The sequence below is a fragment of the Haliotis asinina genome, chromosome 3, assembly GCF_037392515.1.
Source record: "Haliotis asinina isolate JCU_RB_2024 chromosome 3, JCU_Hal_asi_v2, whole genome shotgun sequence".
Classification (NCBI taxonomy): Eukaryota; Metazoa; Mollusca; class Gastropoda; order Lepetellida; family Haliotidae; genus Haliotis; species Haliotis asinina.
This window is the reverse complement of record NC_090282.1, coordinates 14,055,663-14,082,148: the sequence shown is the minus strand read 5'-3', so window position 1 is coordinate 14,082,148 and position 26,486 is coordinate 14,055,663. Positions and strand designations below refer to the sequence as shown.

Sequence of the window (26,486 nt, the reverse complement as noted above, 5' to 3'; positions counted from 1 at the left end):
ACTCGGTCTGGTCCAGAATCGATTCTTTACAGTCATATAGCTGGATTGTTGCTGAGTGCGGCGATAAACAACAAACCAACTGTAAACGTGTGAGTGTATTGATTGTGACGTGAAACCCTATTTTACCTCACCCAAATAACCCAAACTTACCTCACCACTGCATATGAATGTACTCCTCCGTAAAATAAACAAAACATCAACAAAAGTCATGTAGGAGGTGACACTTTATAAGCATCTAATATATACATTAGGTAGTTCCATCCCGTATACATTTAAACACATACGGTCATATATACTGTATTTGGTGTTACTAAATATGTCACAATCCATGCGCAAAATATGATTCACAAGAACAAAATGCCTCATTTTCTCAGTCAGTTTTACAGACAGACTGATAAGAATTATTTATGAGCTTAGGTGAGATCAAAAGCCAGAAAATATGCATTGGTTTTCCTTTTTATCTTAATCCAATTATCGTTTTACAATTAGCGAGTTCTGAAATTCAACATTAATCAGTTTGGAATTCGCTATCATAAAACGACAAATAAATGGAGATATTGTTTCAATCAGTTTGTAAACTATTTCTTTACATATACGTTTTGTTTATTTTCTAGTACGTAATTCAACCATTTTACACATCAACTGTAACAGACATACAAACACTATACCTTCAGGATCCGCAATAACATTGTACAAATATAATCATACAAAAACCTATAGTATATATTTCATTATATGTATCTAAGGAACATATACATATATACAATGTACAGTACATTTTATCTATAAAACAAGAAAAAGACCTAATTGATAGACTGCGTGTAACGTTAGGCTAAGTGTTACAACAGGCAATGTTATTTTACAGTGCTACCAAAGATATATGAAACGGACATCTTTAAATGAGAACTAATCGTACAACATACTGTTATGGGGATTGTGCCCACTGGAGCGTGTTTCGGCATATAATCGAATCTGGTTTTTCAGGCCTTGACGTTTTAAATTGTAACTTGCCAGCCTCTTTTATGTGACCACCAATTATGGCATCTCCGTCTCGATAAGACATTTGGCAGCCATATGAAATTACTGAACTAAATTCTGTTAACGTCATATAGGTCCGGTACTCTTTGTTCATATACGATTTTTTCAGTCCCTTATTATGAAAGATGTATAGCCACATCTTGTACAGTTTACTTGTGACGTACGTTCCATGTTTGCACATTGCATTTGGAGTGAATATACACCAGGTACCTTATTTCTGGGGGATCAAAGTGACTGGGTATACAATGTTAATGAAAATGGAGACACATGGCTACATTATCGAATTATTTCCAACTGAATGGGATAACTCAACAGTTACCGTCCACACATGCTCATTCCTTAAAACTGAGGGAAGCTGAGTTCAACAGGTGGTCTCAAAGGTGCTGCAAGATCAGGAGGATCCTCATCTGCCACAACAGGAAAAAGTATGACATGATTCTGGGTGACGGGCAACTCACTGCGTACGAATAGAGGAATCATCTCTCATGAAAGAGTTGAGAACATTCCGAAAAATGATTTGGGAAATATCGCTTCCACCAAGCTTGGCTTCAATGGTTTTGACTCGGGATTGGTTCTTCGGCTCTCTTTAGAATGTCGTCTGGAAGCAGATCCAGCTGGTATTGTAAAAGAAGAAATCATAGTCTGTTTCACAGCTAGCAAGATTATGGTTTCGAGTTTCTTGGAATCCAAGGAAAGTCTAGTAGAGGACTCCCTGGAGTTGAGACCTTAATGACTAAAATCTGCGAATCTTCAGAATCAACTGTATTTAAAACTCCACCAGGACAATGAACATGTGCAGACGGCTGTTCTCGCCATTGCTGTACTGCTTGGTTGTGGCTTTGAACTCACTGTGTGGACATCAGAAGAGATTAGTTTGAAAAATAAGCAACAATAAGCTCCATGAACGAAATGAGTCGTAGTGTAAACCATTACTGTTTAGCCATCCACTGCATATGCTGGTACGAAATAGTACTGATGTTCAAGCTCATTATGACAATGAGATAATTCCATCGTATATCAAGGTGTTTATCGTTCTCAAGAACTGACTCATCTGAGGCACTTCTGTATGTAAAAAGCATATAAAAGAACTGCGGAATATGTTTTTAGTTTGGTATACATAACATACCAGGATAATAGACTAAGGCACAGGGAGATTAAGACATGGACTGTATATATCACCACAAGATGTATGGTTTTGTTGTTAACATCATTATTAACTGATGTTATTAATGTTAACATCAGTAATTTGTTGTTAACATCGTCATGAATTACGGAAGTTGACACTCAACATACGTGGTGACATGAACTTATTATTCCCGCCTGAATTCTAAATTTATAACTTTGCAAAGTATTACTTAGGTAGGTGCACATATATACAAATATTTTACAAATGAAAGACTCCTGTTTGCGTTTGACAGTGGCCGGTGACTCTCTGGTAGGTCGGTGTTTTTCTGCCTCCTGTTCATGTCATGTCCTGGCACAATCACATGGTCCGGTTTACATGCAAACTCTCCGTTGTCTCGCCTGCCTTCAGGGACATATTGTACGTTTCTGAAGTAAAGAATTATCTATCATTATTTATTCATCATTATTTATTTACGGAGGGCATTGTGACAGTTAAGGAACTGCCTGGTTTATGATGATGATAGGATCTACTTGGCCTGGGAGAACACCACTCATCAGCAGTCGTCTCGAGGCACTGTGGCATCGCTATTGTCAGTGGACTTAATGAGCGGCTGTGCTACATTTATACACTAACAACGTCTTTATTAGGACCAGTCACAAACAGTTCTAGTAACCGTTGATATTGGTTATGAGTAATGATCTGAACTGTATGTTTGAAGGGTCCTTTGGCCCTTAAATCTGCTATGTTGTGCACATAGATGCGACACGACATTGTCATCGTTAAAGGAAATCTCCTCTAACAGCAAGAGATTACTCAATTCCAACTTTTGGCGAGCACCAGTTTTTGTATGCCCATCAGGTATTGATGGTACCAGGTGTTACTCCGACAGAAGGATAGCAAAATCAGAATGTGCCAAAACTCGATCTTTACGGCCTCTTTGTTACCACCGACAGTTGTCGTTACAGGCAACACAGGAAGACACAATTCCTTACAGTGCCTGACCCTGTGACACAATATCGATGAGAGGGTTTTCACTTTCCCTGAAAGCGCGACATGCATGACTGTAAACACTACAAACATTTATGAATTTCCTGTGATGTTTGAAAAGATGCTAATATGAAATATGTTTCTCAGAAAAAAATCAGAACAGAAAGGGAATATTAATTATATATTTCATTATTAGGCCTGAACAGGAATTCTTAAACCCCCACGCACGAAAGGCCCCTGAATAATTTCTCAGGGGAGTTTCGTTTGTGCTGTTGTGTGCATGGAAGCATTTATTCGCATAGCGTTGATCATTGGAACAGTGGCTAGCAGCCTTCGGAGATACATTTTTAACATACATGTTACGTTCACCCGCGTCATAGCATATGCTTATCGGTCCAATTTTTTGTAATATCCTGAGCGTCCTTACCTTATCTAACCATATTTGATAAATAAATAAATAAATAAATAAATAAATAAATAAATAAATAAATAAATAAATAAATAAATAAATAAATAAATAAATAAATAAATAAATAAATAAATAAATAAATAAATTCTAGTGAAAGCAAATGTCTCGTATGATTGCCAGTAGACATTTGCAATGAGTAAATTTATGTCTATTTATCAGTAAGCAACGAGTATGAAATATTTCTACTGCACCAAACCAACCATAGATAACTAGATATTTATTGATAAACAACCAGAAACTCTAATAATCAAGCTTCTGCAGGATTATCGTGTCCCTATTTAAAATTGAAGGCCTGAGGATGGCAGCCTTTCACCTTGATTAGCTTCCGAAACAGATTCCATTACGCCTAAAAGGTAAATTAGGGATCACTATTAGGTAAGTGGATCACTGAAATCAAAATGGATCAACCAGTCATATACAGTATGGTTCAAAATTATTGAGAATAGCTAAAGCATTTCATATTATTAAACGAGAACAAATCAGATAAAATTTAATGTATTGTGAAAGTGAACTGACCTTTTCATGTTGTGTAGGTAACAATTTAATATTTTATCAAGTCTCCTTGAGCTTCACGGCACAGTCTAAGACGGGTAGGCATACTTCCTATCAGAGAGGTTAGTGTCTCGTGAGTTATGCTGTCCCAGTATCGGACCACTTCTCTCTTCATGTCTTCAATTTTTGTCAACCCCTTTTGATTCACACATTCCTTCATCATCCCCCAAATGTTCTCAATGGGATTTAAGTCAGGACTATATGCAGGAAATGGTAATGCAGTCACATTTTTCTCCTGAAACCACTGCTTGGCATGTTTTTGCGGTGTGTTTAGGAACATTATCTTGCTGCAAAATCCAGTCATTTCCATAAAACACATGTGCACTTGGAAGGAGAAAATTATCTAATATGTTAGTGTAGCGTTGACTTGTCAGATTTCCCTCAAACACACACAGCGGGGTCGTTCCTAATAAGGATATCCCTCCCCATACATGAAACTTTGGGCTGTATTTAGGTCGTCGATACAACGGTGCTGACGCAGACTTTGTCCATATTTTCACATTATTGGGATATACCCATATTGAGCTTTCATCAGTAAAAATCACATTTTCCCAGTCAAAGATTTCATGTGCCAAACACCACTCAACACGCCTGTCTTTATGTTCTTGTTTCATGAGAGGAGAAGGAATTCCAGTCTTTTTCTCCCATCCAAGATCAATCAAATTTCTTCTAACTGTAGATTTTGATACAACTGTTGATCCCCTTTCTATCATTTCATACCTGATGTTGGAGATGCTTGCCCTTTGCTTTTTAGACGCTAAAATTCCCAGCCGGACGCGATCTGAGAAGTCCAATTTTCTGGGTCTCCCTGCTCCTTTCTGGTGCCCAAAATCCTTTCCCTCTTTACAATTCTTCCTAATCCTATACACAGTAGAAAGAGGAGTTCCTGTTCTCTCTGCCAATGTATTTACATCATCAATTCCTTGATTACACAACTCAAAAATCAACCTTCTTTTATCTTCAGCAGACATTGTTGACATTGCTGAGGAAAATGACGTCTGCTACAAATTCAGGGGAGGTAACTCTAATTGTACTATACTCAGTAGGCCAAGATGAGTTACCTCCCTTATACCATTACTTAGTTTTAAGTATCAGTGAATCAGTTGAGGTGTTTGGATAGCTCAAAGTAAGAAGAAAAATTCTCAATAATTATGAACCAGACTATATTACTGTAACACTGTAGGACATCAACCAGCGCATTATGTAACGTTATAATGAATCCTGCACATCCTCTGTAGCATTGTGCCTCTAATGCCTTTATTAGCTCCCGGACTAAATAGGATCCACTAACTACCATGGTATTATGTACATTGTCGACATCCATTACTGCTATACAGCTTTCATTTTGTGAATGTTAGATCGTGATTAATGGAAGTAGGGTGTCCAAATGTAAACTGTTAATGTTTTTCTATTATAAACAACTGCTGAGTTGATAATAAGACATGAAACTCTCAGTACAAAATTCTTCATTTTAACAACACAAAGATTTATTTATAACACAAGGATATGCACTGAACGCACTGAAGCAGAAACATTGAACGTCTTTTCTATGATTGCAGGAAAACTCAAAATCTGATAAATGTATATTTATACGTGTGAAAATAAAGAAACAAATCTGCATCTCCTATGTTTGATAAAAGTTTCAAGCAAATATATAACACTGAAAAATATATTTAAGGCCCTGACAGTACCATACTAAAAAACAAATGTTCAACATTGACGCCGACAGGCTAAACAAGCAGCTACCGACACGCCCACTGGCCTATCGTCATCCCTCCATCTACCCCTTCCACATCTTCTGTCTCCCTCTTCACATTTCCACACCGTCACTCCTAGTACTTATCCATTTTTTTGACATATTTTTCAATTATATATTATGTAATGCAGATGTCGTGCATTTCCAAGGGTGTTCCTTTAACACACGACAATTACTAATGTTTCGGTATCTCTCAAACAAACAATAAACATAACATTTTTCTAGGTACATAGGGGAAAATATTCTTCAGATGTTTAAAAGTGTGGGACCCTGGGTTCCGTATTTGGTACTCTCAGACTGTCAGACTCTCAGAGCAAGTTATGAATGGTTATCCGCAGACACAACTTATGTTTATCACGTACCTATATCAAACGCCCTTACTGTGAATAATGTGTGTCTGTTGTCTCTCGTATTGTATATGTTGCAGAGGTGGGGCCTCAGCTGATGTTTTGCTGTTGAACATAATGTCAACAAATCCGCCGATAAACAAAAACTGAAGTTTTGAGAAGCTTCCTTTTTGTTTCCACACCACATGTTATTCTATCTCAGAATGAAAATAAATATGAAATTTTGTCAATACTACGTTTGCTTGATCTGACTCAAGCGACAGTTTTTGTAGCACATGAAATAACAGTCGTGTGTTTTCCTTCGTTTGATTAATTTATACAGGATGAAAGAAGTATCAAAGGATTTTAAACAAGTGATGATACAACAAAGACAGTCAGAATATACACAACTGGTGTTGTAAGCGTTTACTCTTCTTAACAAGCTTCGATGAAAAACAGCAGGACTCCAGTTTATAACATCTTATAATTTCAGACAAGTAAAATGTCTGATATAAAAGAAACTTACACAATCGATAAGTCATTATATAACAACCATTGTAATGAAAGATATTTCGTACGTTAAACATAATGATTATTAGAATATAAGAAAGTGGAAGGAAATGTCACATCAATTGGTAAGGTAAAATCCCACACATTGAAACATATGGATAAAAAGTAGTAAGGGCACATCTATAACAAAACCTAAAGAATGGTAGAAAGGGGACAAATCCTATTTCTTAAAGCGTCCGCTCATCAAACTGATGACCCGGGTTTAGTTCGCCATAGGGTTACACCAAACTGGAATGTTGTTTAAAGATGGGAAAACATACTCATTCACAATTCAGTTTTCAATACTGCTTAATCTAATCTAACATATCCTTGTTATGATGGTTCTGTCTTAATTAATACTTACATGACAGAATCGGTAGCCAGATGAACGTATCATTGAATAATTTAAGTTTTTCCTGCTGCTATGGACAACGAGATGACAGTGAGGAAGCTGTTACCGGCTTGTAGTCACTTCAGACGCCAATACGGGAGCTGATTATTTTAGTGTGAGAATGGGTTGATAATGATGCTCGATGGTGGTGCCCTGGGTTCGGCATTGATAGCCTAGACTGTTTAAAAGCAATGGACTCACACGTTTACATTGTAACTGTCGGAAGCATTTGCAACTAGTATAGTGTGTGATGTGACAAATTAGCTGTAGCCAAGTCTTTGGCACTTGAAATATAATGGAGAACTATTGCGACTATTTGTTTAGGAATGTCTTTACCAACAGAGTGATTCCAAACATTTGGGAACATTACGTGCAGTGATGACAATAACCATAAAATTCATTTTCAAGAAATATCCAGTACGCTAGCGATCAAGTTTTGATCACGTGATTACTGTCTGGTTCAAGATCGGCAGTCATGTAAATGAGAGCGACAAAATATTTAATAAACCGATGCTTTTCTGAAATCATGTGGTGAAGATATTTCTCGGGCCCTCCTATCTACGCATTACGGGAATTTTTGATAACACGGCGTGAGCCACACACTAAAACAGATTCTGACACCGTAGACAATGGCGTTCTCTCATTTGTCTCGTTGTCCCCCAAAGTGCTAAACATCAAATAGAATTGTATGTTATTATGTATTGTATGTATTATGGTATCGAATTTTAACCGTTCCTTCATCAATAGTGCAGGTATACCACAGTAGTACAGATCAATGCTGAGTAAACAGACCCTTCACACTGATCAAGGAGACTCCAGCCTGGTTTTTGAGGCGGTGACTCGTCACGCAGAGGACTCAGGTGTGATCTCCTTCACCGACATAACTCCAAATGTATTCAGGTTGATGGGAACTCAACCGTTCATATTAGAGTGGCGAACGGCTAAATGTCCGTACTACTTCCGGTCACCGCTAATATGTAATCAGTAACTGAACACCGACAACAGAGTAACAATAGGTTTCCTCAATATGCTGAACGCGACACACTGTGTTTCGTGACATACACCGTGTGAGCGCTGTCTTTGATCTGTTATTGGACGTATGAGAGATGGAGTCACGCCGGTAATAGCGTGCTCAGGTGACGGCAAATCCTCTCATTGTAATCTGACTTTGATTAGAGCTCTGTTAACTTGCTAATGTTTCATGACTGACGTTGTTGGCAGATTTCAATGTCCTTCGTTATCGCTCATACTTTCAGGTGTGTAAGTTATGAATGTTGAACTGAACTTTGTAATATGTGCAGATGGCATAGATTGGCAATGAGTGTGTATTTGTTCCTTATTGTCACAACTGTCAACGAGAAGGCACAGCTGACACATTGTACCTAAATCCTGATCATATAACATAGACTGGGGCAATCTCTCTGTCATAACGTAGAACAATGTCGAAATTAATCAAATAAAAAAAAAATATATACACCAAAACTGAACGGCCTAGCCAAAGAAAGCATGCATTTTTGGATTTAACATACAAAACCAATCAACCAACCAACCAACCAATCAATCAATGGAAAACGACCATAGCTCACCTGAAAGGAAGATGATGCCGCCTGCCATCCCAACCAACATAACGGTAAACACAAACCACAGCATGACTTTCTCCGACTCAAACAGTCCGTTTTTCTCTTTCCCGGAGTGTAGCTCCTCGTACATGCTGGTCCTACCGTACGGGTGCCAGTCGGAAGCGTCCTGGATCGAACCTCCCACCACCTTTCCCACGATGTCTGCAAGGTGGCTCCCAGAGGCACCCATGTCGGATTCAAATGCTGGGTTGTCATAGCTGAGTGTAGAGTTCGCCTGTCACAAAGCAAGGAAATGTTAGTGTCTCAACAGGTATGCGTATCCAAAATGTGCGTTAATGCATGGATGGCTGGATGGAGAGAGGTATGTAGGCGCACAAGTACACATCTATATCATCTATATACTACATCTATAGAGAGATTGTAGATTAATGGACTCTGACCTCTTAGCTGTGTGAGCCCCTCTACACGGGTGGGGGGTACACAGGTATCAAAACGCTAACGCAACGATGCTGAAGATGGATACAGGAGCTCTGCAATGCTAATGTAAATTGTTTATAATGATTTCAACAATGATTTCCATTATTGAATAGCCATTTCTTGTTTGTTGCATGATATCCGCCTTCAAACTTGGTTCTACACTGTATTTTCATGCAAGTGTTTATTTCATTTCTTGTTGAACGCCCGGCACCCAGCAATGCTCCAGCTTGTGGTAGAAAACAGTCTGGACTAGACAATCCAGTGATCGATATTGTGCGCAGTCGTGCTACATTGACACAATATTAACCAGGCCTCTCACAATCATCTGCAGCATATCGTCATGGGGACGTATTACCCGCAAACCTCACATAGGTCGGTCTATAGTTAAGCCAGCGTGAGGTCTGCTGCAGCTTAGATGGGAACGTATATTTCACAGTAGGCATCGCAACTGAGACAATTGAGTCAACATATCGCATTGAGAGAAGAATTCAGCAATCACCGCCAGGCTTTGAGTTATCTTGATTTTACGCCGCATGGGACATACTGCATGCCGATAGCGGTGTGTCTAATGAGCGAGTGAGTAATTTTATTTTGTGCCGCTTTAAGTAATACTTCAGTAATATCACGGCGCCAACCTAATGAGGCAGGAAAGACCAGAGTGATGCAAATCCCAAACCACTTCGATGGAGCTCACCAGTCAGGGATTTGGTGCTGACTTGAGTCACTTAAACAGGGCGAGTCCTGAATTCGAACCCAATCCAATGTCTCCGATCACCCTAAGGGAGGCAACTCTTCACAGCGACTTGTCTCCGGCGGTAGCATACTTGCATATTTAACTAATATTCGTCTTCATGTAATTCATAGGGGAATGAATCATATTCATGCTTTCACTGTTTCACGTGTCAGGTCTTACGGAATCTATGTTTGACTTTTTCAATATGTTAGTCCTCTAACGGAGAGGCATGTTCGAATTGTTACTATCACAGTCACGTGAATCCATAAAAATAAATAATAGCTTAATTTTTTCTTCTGCCTGTCTGTGTACCGCGCAGGAAAAATTAATCTGAGTCTGCGGGGCCTTGTCAGTACATACAATCCGTTGCCATGACAACATAAAACACATACCCCATAAAATTTTGCGGAAAACATTTGGATCCTAAAGGTACTTGACGTAGTTTGTTTTCTTCTAATGTTCTAATGTCGACATACAACCAGAGAGTAAGCAGTCGAGTTTACACATGCATTGAACCTACTCCTTCATCCCATCTCCTTACTCCACCCCTCACCCTCCTTACCCCGCCCCTTCACCCCACCTCCTTACTCCTTACACCACCCCCTCGTCACCTCATCCCATTCACTCCATCCTACTCCACCCCTTCAATCCATCTTCTTACCCACCTTCCTCACCCCAGCCCCTCACCCGCCTTACCCTCACCCTTAATACGACAACGGGATCGTGAGCTACTTCCCTTTAAAATACTGGTCTATTGTAAATCCCAACTGTTGTGTTGTTAGTAAGCTTAGTGTTTCAGCGCTGTTCTTATACGTATCTGGTCAAAACAGGCTTATAGCCATGTGCCATTATAGAGCAAATTGATTCGGCATTTATTCTCGGGGACACACCCGGAAATAATGACAGCAAGGAATCAATGTGCTGTGTCGTGGCCTGTATGTTCAGGTTCAATGCGATGAGTCTCCTGTATACTAGTATGTATTTGAAGAGACAATGGCATATACTCTGGTATTGATTTCATCAGGCTGCAGATGACGCCAGTCCTCCATGCTGGCAGTGCTTCACTACTTCCAATAGCCGTGGACACTCTGATAACGATGGTCAACAAATAATACCTGTTTGTACACCTTCTTGATTTCGTACTTAATTAGCCCTTCCTGACACGACTATGGTTGGGATAGATAGAAATAGAAACTGAAAGAGATAGAAAATTTCCTGTTGATGTCAACGTTATTGACTTGATAATCACAATCACGATGAAGTCGACGTGATTCATGTAGACGTATATAGGCCTTCAATAACGAGCTTTATCACAAAGGATATATTCCTAGGTTAGAATATACAATCCTGGATATTTATTTAGTTTTTTCTCATTTCTAAGTGGTGACTAAGGCCATATATGAAACATTTCTGTTTCTCATTGCCGCGCGACCAATAATTCCAACCGACCCTAATATTTTATACCATTTTCACACTAGACAAAATGAAACTTTGACTCTCAAAATGTGTTGGAATCTTTCACACTTCTCAGGTTTGAATTTATGTTGGAGAAAATGTGTAAATTTTCATAAAATTTAAGGGATTTTGGACATAAAATAAAATGTAAAAACAAAATCCGTTCACCCAACCCATATTTTTTAAGAACGGCTACTACGGTCGTATCAGCCAAGTCAGCCTGATCCAGAGTCCCGTTAGTTGATCCTTACGACATGCAGGGATTGCTGAAGATCAGTCCTAACACGGATCTTGATGGGTCATAATTAGTTTGTGCTTGGCCACCCTAATTGTCTAGTGGGTTGTGGGACTGACCAGAGAGCGGACACAGTATATGGTTTAATCCTCGGCCGTACCAAACCAAAGGCGCGTTAGCAAGTTCGCAAGGGGATGAGACGGGACGGTTTGTAGTCAGTATTCAGTGCCACACACAACAGTACACAAACACACGCACACGCACACACACACACACAAAAGCACACACAAGCACACACAACCTCACGGGTGCTTGCATGTTATATAAAAACAAACATGACGCTGAACACTGTTTCACATCACCTTGTTTCTCTTCCATCGTGACGCTGGTATGTTAAAGTGGGGATACGGCGTATAAATTGATTACAATAGCTTTGCTAGTGAGTTATATGGGCGATGAATCCCTAACAGTACCTATAAAATTCCCTTTTGTGAGGACTGAATGAAATATCGCCGTCACATTGCTTCACACAATTGTATCGGGTTATAAATGGTCCAATCAGAGATCAATATTTCGGTCAACATCATCAATAACTGTGACATGAACAACTGTTATTTAAGGCAAACAATCGTCCACACTTTCGACATCGGCGAGTCTTGAAGCATCCAACAACTGATCCACAGTGTTCATTATCGGAACGACAAAAATTCGAACATGGAATGTTTGTGGAGTTTGAAGTGAAGTGGGCGAGCCAACACAGTCACACTTTGGCGGCAAAGAGAATGCGTCAAGCATCGTTTCTAACCTCGTCTTCACTGCTTCGTTACCGGTTATGTGACGTCAAAACGTAATGACGCCAACCAAACATAACAGTACATTGAGATTTGTATCATTAAAGTTTGTAAAACAATAGGAGGATACCTTAAGGATTCGACCCGAAGACAAGCGATTTACTGTTGTCAGCTGTCCAATACCAGTAAATGACTGGTGTAAAACTGGGTCGACCTTAGCACGCCGGATTCAGTGACAATCAGGTTTATAAAATGTTATTACTTGTCGAGATTTATCTTTCTCGTCAGGAGAACCATTTATCCACGTGGAATCAATAATGAATAACTTCCCCCCGGCAAACCATCCGTGATATCTGGACCGTTAGTTATCTGCAGAACATTATGTGAACGTCAATATTTACATAAAAGACAAAGTGACATCTTGAACTCTTTTCACATCTTCCTCGGACAACAATTGTCACTGTTATTTCATAAAATATTCGCGCTTCATTATTCATACTTATTCAGCTTTTTGTAATGTTAAATTCTGACTGAGACTCAATCTTCGATTACTTTTCCGCTCAGCTGCACTGGAACTGTATTGTTTTAGTTCATTCACCACATGTTTAATGGTCATTATGCTCTGCTATGAAGCGCATTAGTTCCATCAGAATGATGTATGTCAGTGTCTTGCGCAGCTATATATACTTGCCCCACATTTATCTCGGTGTAAGCTGTGACATGACTCAAATAGCGCTTAACACCAGGTAAAATCCAGTTACAAATACGCAATGCCAGTAGCATGGAAATGTACAGGCTTATATTTTCCATGACCAGTGTGCCATGAACAAAATCTGCTTATAGTTAAAAGTATATACAGTATATAACGTTAATAGTTAACTGGTAATGTGAATAGCGAATCTAGGGGAAGAATCTGGCCTACTGGTAGGGCCAGCATCTAACTGCATGAAGACCTGCTTCTTTGTCTGTTTCCTATTCCTGTAACTGAAGAGAGACTAAACGGGCCCACTTAACATTTACACAACTGTGTTGCAAACAAAAATGTTACCTGAAATAACCAATGGAAACATTATATAGGATCCTCCAGGAACAAAAGACCTTCAACGAACAAGATAATGTGACAAACAAGTCATTACGTTCAAACGGATCACGGCTGCACATTGTTACTGTAAACGCTGACCAATATAGCATTGTCGGACATAATAGTGCATTGTCCGTATGGAAAACACAAACTCAATAACAGACACGGAACAACAGGTCTGGTCCTAAAGACATACGTGACTTACGTTTACTACATATGCCAGTGGAACATATAGATATAAATCCTCGGTCAATTCAGATTTATGATAATACACCGGGGTTTGACCAGAGAGCTAGGTGTGCCTTTAGTCAGTTTATTTCCCGCACAGTACAATGCTTTTATTGTGTGTTGACAATGTCGTTCGCACACTTGGGAATCATTAGGCGAAACAGATCGCAGCGTGATTAACCGTGTTTTCATATTGTATTGACACGTCTTGTACTAGGATGGGAAATGCTTGATGTTCCAAACAGCAACCTAGATCCTCGCCGTATGGTGTAATTTTATTTCGTATTATATCCCACCTCGTCTGTATAAACAAGAATTATCATAATAGGAAGGATGGACTCAAGAATGTCATAAGGTTAATAAATAGGTTCTAAGTCTGTAAGGTAAAACTTCCAGATGTGCCATTATGCACACAAACAAGACTGCAGGTCACAGACTGTACCAGTATAATGTATGAAGGAGGACAAACACGAGCTTGAAACAGTCTTGTCACTTATCAGAGGTCAGGGGTCAGAGGACAAGGCCGTTACATACGGGAAAGAATCACATGTTCTTACCACTGTAATACGTATGGCGCCTTGGCGGGACTGAAAGTACACAAAGTAATTGCGACTTAAGGTAAGGTGTCCACCGTCAGACATCATATACTCGGATCTCTTGGCAAAATCAATCATTTACCGATTTCATCTATCAACACCAGACAATATCAACAGCGCTGACAAAATAAACATACGCATCGTCTTGTGTACGAGGAGATATGCATTGTCATTGTCTCGCGGTAACGCGGTACCGGCAAATGCAATTCCATACTGTGGCTGGATTATATATGCTGTGAATGAAAACACAGTGCCACTTAAGACTACTCAACCTTGTTTGTCATTACACATTTTTACATAGCCATGAAGGCCGAGAGGTTTTTGTACATAAATCGATTTGGTGCAAATCAAGGTTTATTTGTCATCGTGATTTGTGATCCTAATGGTTTTGCTTATTGTATTTTATGTCTGAGACAAGGGTATACAGAATGAGAAATAGCCCCCCAATACACATCAGAACAAGCAGATAAAAATAACGCAACTTTGACCAAAACGATGGCGCGCTTATGTAGAGAATATAAAACGGAACGGAAATGACAAACATTCCATAATCCATCGATTGAATAATTCCAGCTAGGACTAAGTATGTACATAGCATTGAAAAAACAAATACACATGTCCTGTTCCGCAGAGCCCCCCAAACTGCACGTATATATATACGTGTATATATATATTGTTCCGTCCACAGGCTTTCTCCAGAGACACCGTTCTTTACCTCATCTGACTTGTTGATTGGTTTAAGAAGTACTGTAATCACCTATCCGTGGTTGTTGGGCTATGATTCATCATCGTTACAGGTAGTCCGTTCCCACACCTGAGATCCCAGGAAAGCAATACTTCCTGCTCAGGTGGACGGTCAAACAAGCTGGTCTATTGTTCCAAAGCACATGACCTTGTCCAGGTGAATCACAATACAAGCGGTGGTCACTTCATCAATGGTATTGATTGGCAATGACCCTGTTAAAATCATTTACGCCAACTACAGTGATGGTTCGGATGATGGTGTGTTGTCGCCGTGGGAACCCACATATGGCGTTAATTTTACTCCATCGCATTGATTGTTGTCTGGCTTCCGTGTGCACTACATATATAGTCAGTAATAACGATGTCTGAAGAAACATATCGATATTGAGTTATGTTTGGATTTGTGTATTATGAGAGACAAATTGCTGAAAAGAAATCAATTACCTCGATCGACGTATACATATAAAAAAGAAACACGACACTGCGCGCGCGCGCGCGTGTGTGTGTGTGAGTGTGTGTGTGTGTCTGTCTATGACATTATATAATTATACTAAATTTGTATACTGAGAGAAAAAATAAGGGATCACATGAAAGCACAAGTGTTCCCTTATTTTTTCCAGCATTTTTTTCACAAGGTATGCGATTCAAGGCTTACGAAGAAACCTGGAAAGAAATAGAGGAACTCTTGTCCTTACATGTGATCCCTTATTTGTTCCCTCAGTATATACGCGTGTGTGTTTATGTATGGACGGATAGGTGTGTGTTAGAGTGTTTGTTTGTGCGTGAGTGCGTGCCGTCTTTGCTGGTATTCCATATACGTGTTATATTTACTTGCAAGAGTTTTCTCCATGGAATATCCTATCAGATGGCTTTTGTGGTATATCAATTGTATTGACAGCAACATTAACGGATGTGAAATCATGCGATTTGTCATTCTTCTGTATGAATTAAGGCACATATACTAAAGTCCCCTATTCTTCAACACGTATAGGGTTTAAATGATAATCGCTGGGACTGTCAAAGTATCCGTGGCTAGACAACCTTTAAGGGTCACTGTATGTAGGTGCTGGTTAGCATTGGTTTTTTTTAGATATACGCCATTCACAGAATAAATACAAAGATCGTGTGACTGAACTTACATATGTCACACGCTATGTCCGTATTTGTTCTTGTCAAGGATTAATTTGTGACTCCCCAGTCTGGCACGTCGATAGTATTTAACCACGAGCAATCCTAAAGCTGCAGTTGTATAGTGTGGCCTGTACATTACCGATTGTATATGCAGTATAGTAATGTATTCCACATACATTCATATGCTTTACATACATCCAACTTGTATGTGCGCACGAACAGTGGACACATATGTACATTATTGTGGATTGAGCATGCATGTCGTGATTCTTTTAGGGTCAGAGCATGTATGTCGTGATTCTCCGAGGGTCAGAGCATGCACATCGTGATTCCCCGAGGGTTAAAGCATGCGTGTCGTGATTCTCCGAGGGTCAAAGCATGCGTGTCGTGATTCCCCGAGGGTCAGAGCATGCATATCGTGATATACAGAAGGTCATTGGTGTGGTCAGTGATGGTCACTCATTAACATTTCATCAGACGTATGGCTTAAAGCGTATTTAAAGGCAATTATAGTATGGGTTGCGAAAGTGCTAACCGGACCATCACGGCTATTCTATGTAGTTCTGTTGTGTCCTTCAAAACTATCAACAATCCATGCGCGCCTGAAGCAGGGGCAAGGATTAGCCATGAAACGTCGTGTTATACAAAAACGAAGTTGTCATTAAGTCTTATACAGCCAGTGTATACGTATTTACGCGTCAAACACTAGTGTTTCAAAGTGTATTGAAAACAACAACATTTTAACGAAAATTGTTACGTTTTGGGACTTCACGGAGGTTCAAATCCCTGCTTCGATCTGATTCTGGTTCAAGATGAGTCAGAGTTATATTAGAGTGCCCTTCATTTATGAATTATCTTTTCAAAAGTCATATTTCCTTTTACACCAGCGGGATTTGTTTCTGGGTACAGTTAAGTCTGGTTGTTCCTTTGGACTGATGTTCTGTGTATATTTCATTGACGTGGCAAATGTTAAACAACTGCGTCAGTATGGGCACACACATTAAGCAAGACGTATGACATGAGGGGTTTCTAAAAGGTACAAACCTAACTTTAAGCTATAGTATATCATGTGTGCATGAAGTAAAATACCTTTGTATAAACGTTGACTTTCATACACATTTTGTTAATAATGTTACTCAAAAGTTCAAAGCTATACATACACAAGAATGGATTGCATCACTGTCATTGTGAAGTAAATGTTTCTGTTATAGAATGTTTAATCCCATACATACAGAGAGAATTATCTGTTTTTACTAAACATCAAGAAATTTCGATAGGCATTTGCTCGGTTTAGCTGTTCCTCACATGGCTTGACTGTCGAAACAGGGAGATATAATAAAGTACAGAGAGAACAGAATTTGTACATCCTGATGTGATCTTAATTGTGCAGAAGATGTATATCATTTCCTCTTAATTTGCCCTTTCCATTGGGAGCTAAGAAAAACAAATGTCCCAACATATTATTATGGATATCCTGATAGGGTGAAATTTTCTTTGCTAATGCGTATTGATGGCAGTGTCCTTATCCGTAAGTTGTCAACCTTTATCTACCAGGCATTGTCTCTACGGAATAAATACAATAACGTATAGAAAGTATGTACTTATATTGTTATTTGATGTGACGTGGTCCGATATGATAGGATATGGTGTGATATGATATGATATTGTAAGATGTGATATAACAGATATATAATATTGTATGGTGTAATGTGACATGGTATACGACAAAGCATGTGTAATGTGATGCTATACGATGTGATACATCTGATACAATATGACATATTGTGATGTGACTGTATTATTCCTTTCTATGATATTATGTACTGTGTTCTTGTATACTATGGGCCTTTGGCCTTCAGTGTGAATAAAGATTGATTGACAGATAAGATGGTTTCATATTTCACCATCAACGTCATGGCGATGTAGCCGATTAAACGGGAAATAGTGGCATCCGTACTGTCATCAGGAAGCTCAAACTAAGCGCCATCTGTGCCGACATGCTATCACCGCTGTTAAGAGTTGGCAGCGGATTTCAAGAACGGGAAAGAGGTTCCGAGGAGGATCCATGACGATGGAGACATATAACTTCTTTCTTTTGCAACTGCACGAGAATACCACGGCTGGGTAGCTTGAACAACTCAATGAATTGTTCCAGCGCACCTGTCCAGACCTCTGTCGTCATGGCTACAATCCATGACAGTGGGTTTGAGCTCAGCTCAAAGCTCAGATTTCATCACATTTAGCACCATCAGATCTCCATCCTTTCCAAAACATGCACAAAGAACTGCCTGTTAAACAGTGTACAGATTACAATGACCACGCTTTTCATGCCGTCGGCATCCATGGCATTGCCTATAGCATTGTTAGAAGCAGTGTGTGTTAGGGATTGTGTTGAAAAATCATTAGCGACTCCAGCACAGTTGATGAAGACAAACCCGAAGACTCTACAGTCACATCTCATATTTAATCTACATACTGAAGAGGCCTCAATCGCAAATTACCAGCCCATTTCCAACAGCAATATAGATCTATAAGACAATGTAAGTGAGGTAACATTTTATGTCACATCTGCAAAAGCTAGAGATAAGCCACCTTCATTTGACTCCGATTGTAGCTTGCAGAATGAATGATTGAATTCCCTTTTGTATTTTGTGAAACGGATCTGTCGGCTCACACAGACAAGTTGGTTCCATAATATTACAATATCACGTATTTGATACTTTTCATCATATCGACCCTAATCATCAAAGTAAACACATGTATATGAATGATTTAGTATTCGGCGATTCGGTTTGAGTAATCGATAGCTACAAATACGCTACTTCCTATACGTCTTGATGTGTAGTAATACAGTGAATGAGTCGGTCACAGCCAGATTGTATAGCAAGAGAGGTTGGACATTAGGTGTTGTTAAACCCGTTTCCGAACCACCAGCCTGATATTGATGGGACATTGCTAATTGGTGAAAAACGGCACTCACATACATATGATACAAGGGGAGGGAACTGTGTCAGAGAATCCCATACAATACATCCCCAACCTCTATGCAGATGGGGTGTGTCAAGTACAAAATATTGGACTTCGATTTTGTGGGTGTGGTGTTAGTGGAGTGCATATAGACAGACCCACTTAGTTCCTTAATGTAGGTATGTGTTTAATATAACTGTATTTGATTCTGAGACTAGTTTACCGATCTAATATCCGGTTAGCATTAGTCGTGTCTAATACCTTCACAAAGACGTCATTTCATTGATGGAAATGGAAGGCAGAAAAGATTTGTATTTGCTATTGTACACATTAGGTTATCTCGGACTATGTCATCTGGTAGAAGGGTGGTTCCACAAATACCATATTTCCTGTATGACGTGATTATGTATGGTCATGTCGTCTTTCAGTTGGTACTGTCTTCGTCCATTAGGTTATCTCGTACTATGTTATCTGGTAGAAGGATGGTTCCACAAATACCATATTTCCTGTATGAAGTGATTATGTATGGTCATGTCGTCTTTCCGTTGGTACTGTCTTCGTCCATTAGGTTATCTCGGACTATGTCATCTGGTAGAAGGATGGTTCCACAAATACCATATTTCCTGTATTAAGTGATTATGTATGGTCATGTCTTTTCGTTGGTACTGTCTTCGTCCATTAGATGAGTAAATACAATGTACTCAAAAGATGCGAACTTACGTCTGTACCAAAATGAGTGAGCGGGTGGCTGAGTGTGTGGGTGAGTGAGAGAGATAGTGACAATATTGGACATTGTTTAGGAATTATGATTCATTTATCTATAATGCCACCAGCCGAAACTGATATAATAGCACTGACACATATACAGGCCGTTTTTCGCAATCATGTTATGGCGAAATCTCGACATACAGTCCGTTTGAGTCAGAAACGGACCGATGAATTGCAAATTTATTATTGCACAAAATTGCCAAATAAATATAAATAGTACACATGTTTATCATATACTAATACCCAACAGGTTTCTTATATTTGAACCTTTTTCCGGACTCCACCAAAAAAGTTGTTTAAGAAACTATCATCATTGAAAAAGCAAAAGTTGTTATCTGTCGCAGGGGGTGAAACCGCAGAAACGGAACAGCCAGTCATGGCGCGGGATATCTCAAAATCTATTCCGGGAGACCTGTCGGTTCCTTGTCTATCGTAAGTGATAAACATGTGTACTATTTATATTTATGTGGCAATTTTGTACTGTGATAAAATTTGCAATTCATCGGTCCGTTTCTGACTCAAACGGACCGTAGTGTTACCCGGTGGTGTCCTGTATCGGTGGTGTCCTGTTGATAACGTCAAGGCACTGGTTCGATATCTGAAATGGGGTTTACGAGTGGGTACGTCATTTTACCAATATTCTAGCAACACCACGGCGAGGACATAAAAAATGGACTTCACCCATTGTACCTACGTGGGAATCGAACCTGGGACTTTGCTTTAACCCTCTAACCTTGAATTCCGTCTCTGACTATTCAACCTCGAATTCTGTTTCCGTGGTGGGGTTAACATCAGAGTGGCCGATTCTTTTCGAAATGAACTTAATATCTACATGCTAGCGGTTTACCGTCTATGAAAAGTAAAATAAGTGCTATGTATGATACATTGACGCTGTTCATTAGGGTAATTAGTTGTTTTATGTTCAAAGCGATGCCATGTTTCGTGTTATGTGTTTTCATTAACTGACACACGCCGCCTCAGATTCTACCAAATGAAATGTCAGTCATAGCCTCCTAAATTCTGGTCTCTGTGTGCGCACACACCTAACATCAGACCACAGGGATAAAAATGCCAATCAACTCACTGGATCATCCTAAAGTTATTGTCTTATAAGTGCTAGGGTACATTCTCTGGGCCCATTCGCCACCATTTCTTTCTGTAGGAAGTCACTTCACATTTCTATCTCATAGAGCTCTTCTCGCAAACGTAGAATGATTGAGATGTGACCGGACAGAAAAGGGAACCTTGGCACAGACTAGATTCGGGGTACTGGCCACGTTAGAGAAACAGATAACTAATATGCACAGTAAATGTCATTAATTGGCATGTTTGTAAATATATCATGAGGCTTTGCGAACGAACGAACGAATGAATGAATGCATGACCATTATATTGATACAGTGACATTTGGGATCAAATGGTCTGCAATGTCTGAACCGCGGGGTCACGGTAGACAGGAAGCCGGTTAGACTGTAAGCAGACAAGTATGGTCACTATAATGAGTTTAACAATATCCAGTGCTTTTCTACTCGGATATTGCAAGTAATAATGTCTGCCTGGCACAAAAGACTTTCATTTCCGCGTAGGCGAAACACAATCACGTTGACGGAGAAGATTAACCAGGGTTGTAACTCGAAATCGCCCACGAGACCGATCGCACATAAGTCATAAACTCCATTTCCCCCAGTTCAGTGAGACAACTGTATAAACATCAATGTTCATATATTGATAATCAATCTGGACCCTCATTATCAATTATTAGCACCATATGAAATCGATTTGTTCAATATTTTTGAATATTTCGGATATTTTACTTGGGTATACATTCCCTTGGGGGATAGTAAAAGCTGGTTCTGAATGTGGAAGCTTCAATAAAAGCCTGAAATAGAGTTAATTGCTCTGATTCTATCACGTGCTGTTACAAGTACAACACTCACAGACACAGTGTATGCTGATGTCATGCATAAATGCATACACGACTAATGCACTACCTCGTCGCTAGGTATATTGAGCACAATATAATATCACACGAAATCAGTGCAGTGTAGAAATCCATTTTCAAAGGCTTTCGCTAATGCATAAAGTCAATGAAATAGATCGTCGCACCTGTCAATTATATTTTAACTCCCGTCATTATCGCAGTTCAGGCTTATAGATTGCAGGCGTATTCACGGTATCAATAAATCAGCACATGTCTCATTACGGCAATAATTCTAAGCCCGCTAGAAAAACCAGGACAAGTGAAAAAGAACAGTTTAAAGATTCCCTTTCTGAACAATACCAAACAATAGAGTGTGTCCCAAAATGTACGGTTGACATAACGAAGAGACAAGTGAGCTTTAATGCTACTACCTGATGTGTAATAAAACAACTTTGTAAGCCAGTGGCATTGGTGTTCAGTCGGATGGAGCAAGGCAGTTGCTTGGACTGTGTGAGACGGGCCAAATTACGTATTCTGACTATTATCCACACCCGTACCAGCGGAGATGGCAACACAGGTACATGTCTGCGTAAAAGTAGGACTTGAAATAATTCCGTACACCACTTGCACAACTGAAATAGTGTTCTACGAAACGAAACATATCTGGTAGATAAGGTACACTGATAATACGTATTAGATGACTAAGAATAATGGCGTATATCAATTGTGCAACTTTAATGTGTGTTTTATGGAAAACATTTATCTGGTAGATACACAAGGTACACGTATGATACGTATTGCATGATTTGAAATAACCCCGTACACCAGTTGTACAACTATAATACACGTTGTGTAAATTTAAACATCCGGTTGATAGGTTACAGTGACAATAAATCTTGAAAGAAACCCGTCCACAACTCTACACATGTGATATTCATTCTAGTGTCAGAGTCCCCTACCCAAGCAATGCAACTGTGTAACCTACGGCCCGAAGAAGTACCCCGGTTCATTTAGAAACCAATCAGGTATTTTAGGAATCAAATTAACCTGTACATTAACAACAATTTCAATATGTTTTCAATGAATGAAATTCACCTGCAGATTCCATACAAGTTTAACACGTGTTCTGTGAATAATGTGAAAATATAAGTGCAATGCATCTGGAACAAAGAAGACAGCTTGCCACATACCTTGCCGCCACGGGCTTTTTTCTTGGCAGTAGTTTTTGGTTTGTGTTTTAACGGTGCCTCCGTCACCGTCTCTAATGTAGTTACTGCTGTTGCTGCTGATGTAGTGGTTTCCGGAAGACGTCCATCGTCGTTACCATCATTATGTAAAATGGGTTCACTTTTAACTTTGAGTATGCCCTTCAGGGAAGTTCCGTTTAATGTAGATTCGTGATGACCATCACTATTTGAGGCGTGGGCTGGTTGCTTTTTCTGATGTTCCGTGTGTTCCTCATCAGCTTGTGGTGCTTCCTCCATGGTAGATAGAAACAGGCTGCTGTTGTCATCACCTCCTAGTTGTGCCTCACGATAACTGCCATCAGTAAGCTCATCAAAGAGCTTGAGATAGGCGAGGCGAAATCGAATCTACATCATCCTACATTGAGGTATCTAAGTCAGAAATCGTTACGTCGAGACACACCCTTTGTCTTGCTCCATTTGGCGAATCCAGAACAGGTCGACCCTGTGAGTCGTACTTTCAAGCATGTGCTATAGGCTACTCATGACTGCTGGTGATCAATGTTCGTGCCTTCAGCTCGGCCTGGCTAATGGTCCGCTGCTTCAGCCTGTCGCTAGTCTCCTGCAATGATTAGAACAGCACGGACGTCCTTTACAGCTGGCGGAGTGTGATGAGTGACAGGGTTCCTGGTCAGGATTGACGAGATGTTTACCACTTACACGATTACTGCTGTGTCGTCAGAAGGTGACATGCCTCTAGAGTCCCAGATTTCTGCGTCACGTCGTAGCGTCCAATTAACTTAACCGGAACTGGCGTATCATTACCGCTCGGCCATCTAAAACCCAGATGGCGTGGTATATGATAACCCTTTCAATGTCAAATCCAGTATATTGATGGTTCTTTCCAAACAATGATTGAATTATGTATAATATTGATTACCTGATGCCTATAAACGCAGAGGACAATCACATCGCCGTTATGTACAAGTGATGTTTGATGCCTAGACTGTGCGTTATCTAAAACTGCAGGTCACTTGTTGAGTGAGGTTCTTCACGTTGCACGATCTAGGCGGGATTGTCAGAGGAAGACATGCCTCAGATTTCTAGATCACGTCATAGCGTCCCCAAGTGACCGGAAGCCCCACTGACCTATAGGTCAGGGAAAATCCCGAAAAATGCCACCCACTTCACCGGAAACATATTTATGTTTATGACGTATTCACCAAATATCTTGTAACGTGGTAACATCATGATAATCTTCCGATTATCTTCCACACTCTTCCGGTCGTCCGCTATGACGTCTAGGGATTTTCAGTGACGTAAAGGTTAGTGGGGCTTTCGATCACGTGGGGACGCTATGACTTGGCCTAAAAATTGTGACTCAGAGGCATGTCGTCGGCTCACATGGGCAATCCCACTTAGATTCTGTGACGTGAAGAACATCACTCAATGTTCTCAGTATAAAAAGTCTGTCTAGGCATCACACACCACTTGTACATAACGGCGATATGATTGTCCTCTACGTTTATGGCACCGTGTAATCAATATTATACATTATTCAAGCATTGTTTGGAAACTACCATCGAGACTCCGGATTTGAGACTGACTTGATTTCCATATACTACGGCCATCTGGATGCTGTAGATGGCCCAGCGGTAATGATGCGCCATTTGGTGATGAAATAAGGTTCTGCCATTAGCGCTTATTCAGTGCTTCTATATTGATGGCAACAGACGCTGTATTGATCAGATCATCCGTGTCGTATACCCACGGTGACATCTCGTGTACTCCAATGTAATTAATGATACAGCTATTTTATGATAATTACACCCTGGTTGGCTGAGGGGAGAGTGCACTTGTGGTTTATACGTTGGCTCGTCACGTTCAAGGCACCGTTTCGAAATTCGATATAATTCAGTATGTGAATGCCATTTCGGTTTTACTCCTTACAATGCTTGCATGCGGATAAAATATACAAACAAACAATCTACAAGTTAGAATTGTTATATTGCTTCAAATGTCTAAATATTTCATGAGTCAAAAATTACTCGCCATATAGCTGCATTACTGCTGAGTGCGACGTAAAACTAAACTCACTCACTCACAATTTACATTCCATGCTTCAGATATATCAGAGAGTTTACTTCATAACACCCACTGTGATATTGCTGGAATATTGCTAAAAGCGGCATAAATCTACAGTCACTCACTGCTTCATCACAAAGTACCGGCGCCCTTACGTAAACGCCGTTGTGACGGAGATCTGCTTGACTCCAGGTACATGCGCTGATGGCGTTTAGGGATAATAACATCACACACAAGGATGATCGATCCGGATTACATAAAGCAAAGCGTGAAAATAAGGGGGTAAATGTCACACTGTTACATAAGCTCTTGTCATATATTTGCTTCATCATGAGCTCGAGCATATCAAACACGACTACATCGTGTCCAATCATGCAACAGGGCACATGCACGGAACCTGGGCAACTGTCAACGCTTCGGTTCAGCGATGAAGCCCGTTTCCTCCTCATCATCATTGGAGGTCGATATGAACGTTTTGCGAACTCCGGTGGGCAGGATAGATGAGGAGAAAGTCACAGTGTGGGGAGCCATGCCCTTCACGGGAAGATCAGAGCTCGTGTGGTTCAAGGCAATCAAATCGCCACATCGACCAAATCGTGCGATCTCACCCCTCCCAGAGGTAGCTGTTTTAACACGACAACGCTCGACTCCACATGTCCCTTATAACAAGTGCCTATCCCGCCAGTGCAAACGTCAGTGTCCTTCCGTAGCCATTCAAATCGCCTGATCTGAACCCGATCGAGCATCTTTGCGACGAACATGATCGACGCTTCTGCAGTGGCGTATAATGGTCAGTTTTCCAGGGGCAGTTAGCCTAATACAATAAATACAATACATATGATCATCAGTGTGTCTTATTTCCTTCATCTAAGTTCAAGCTTAACCAACTCCGTTTAATTCATTTCCATGTTTTGGGTCCGTGCGTTTCTACATTTGAAGAATATTACATTCCACAACCATGCCACTGCCAAGAGCCCAGTCTACATTGTACCACGACCTTCTTTTAATCGATACACATAAGATATAATTACTTTATGTACGAGCAACGTTACTCCCATATTCATTTAACTGGGCACACTATACATGAAAAGAGGGGCAAACTAATCAGCCCCCTTTCCTCCTATTGTATTCGTCCAATTGCTAATGCATAATACTCCTTGCATGCTATATCGCCTTAAAACAACACTTTTACCTGACAGGTTCATCAAAGCGATATGTTAACAGCTGATCCGACTGCGGGAAATGGGAAAGTATCATATGGCAAAGAAACTCTTTACTTCACCTATTTTATACACGTTTCGCATTAGCATCAGACA

General features: G+C 40.0%; 1 protein-coding gene across 1 annotated transcript; it reads right to left on the bottom strand.

Annotated features, from left to right (window-relative positions):
* Positions 1 to 209: 209 nt before the first annotated feature.
* On the bottom strand, positions 210 to 24,686 carry LOC137277506 (uncharacterized). Its single transcript, XM_067809267.1, has 3 exons — positions 23,092 to 24,686; positions 8,781 to 9,048; positions 210 to 2,589 (listed from the first exon to the last, which is right to left on the bottom strand). Exons 1-3 carry the CDS (start codon positions 23,383 to 23,385, stop codon positions 2,522 to 2,524), a joined length of 630 nt encoding a protein of 209 aa, XP_067665368.1. The 5' UTR covers positions 23,386 to 24,686; the 3' UTR covers positions 210 to 2,521.
* Positions 24,687 to 26,486: the final 1,800 nt, after the last annotated feature.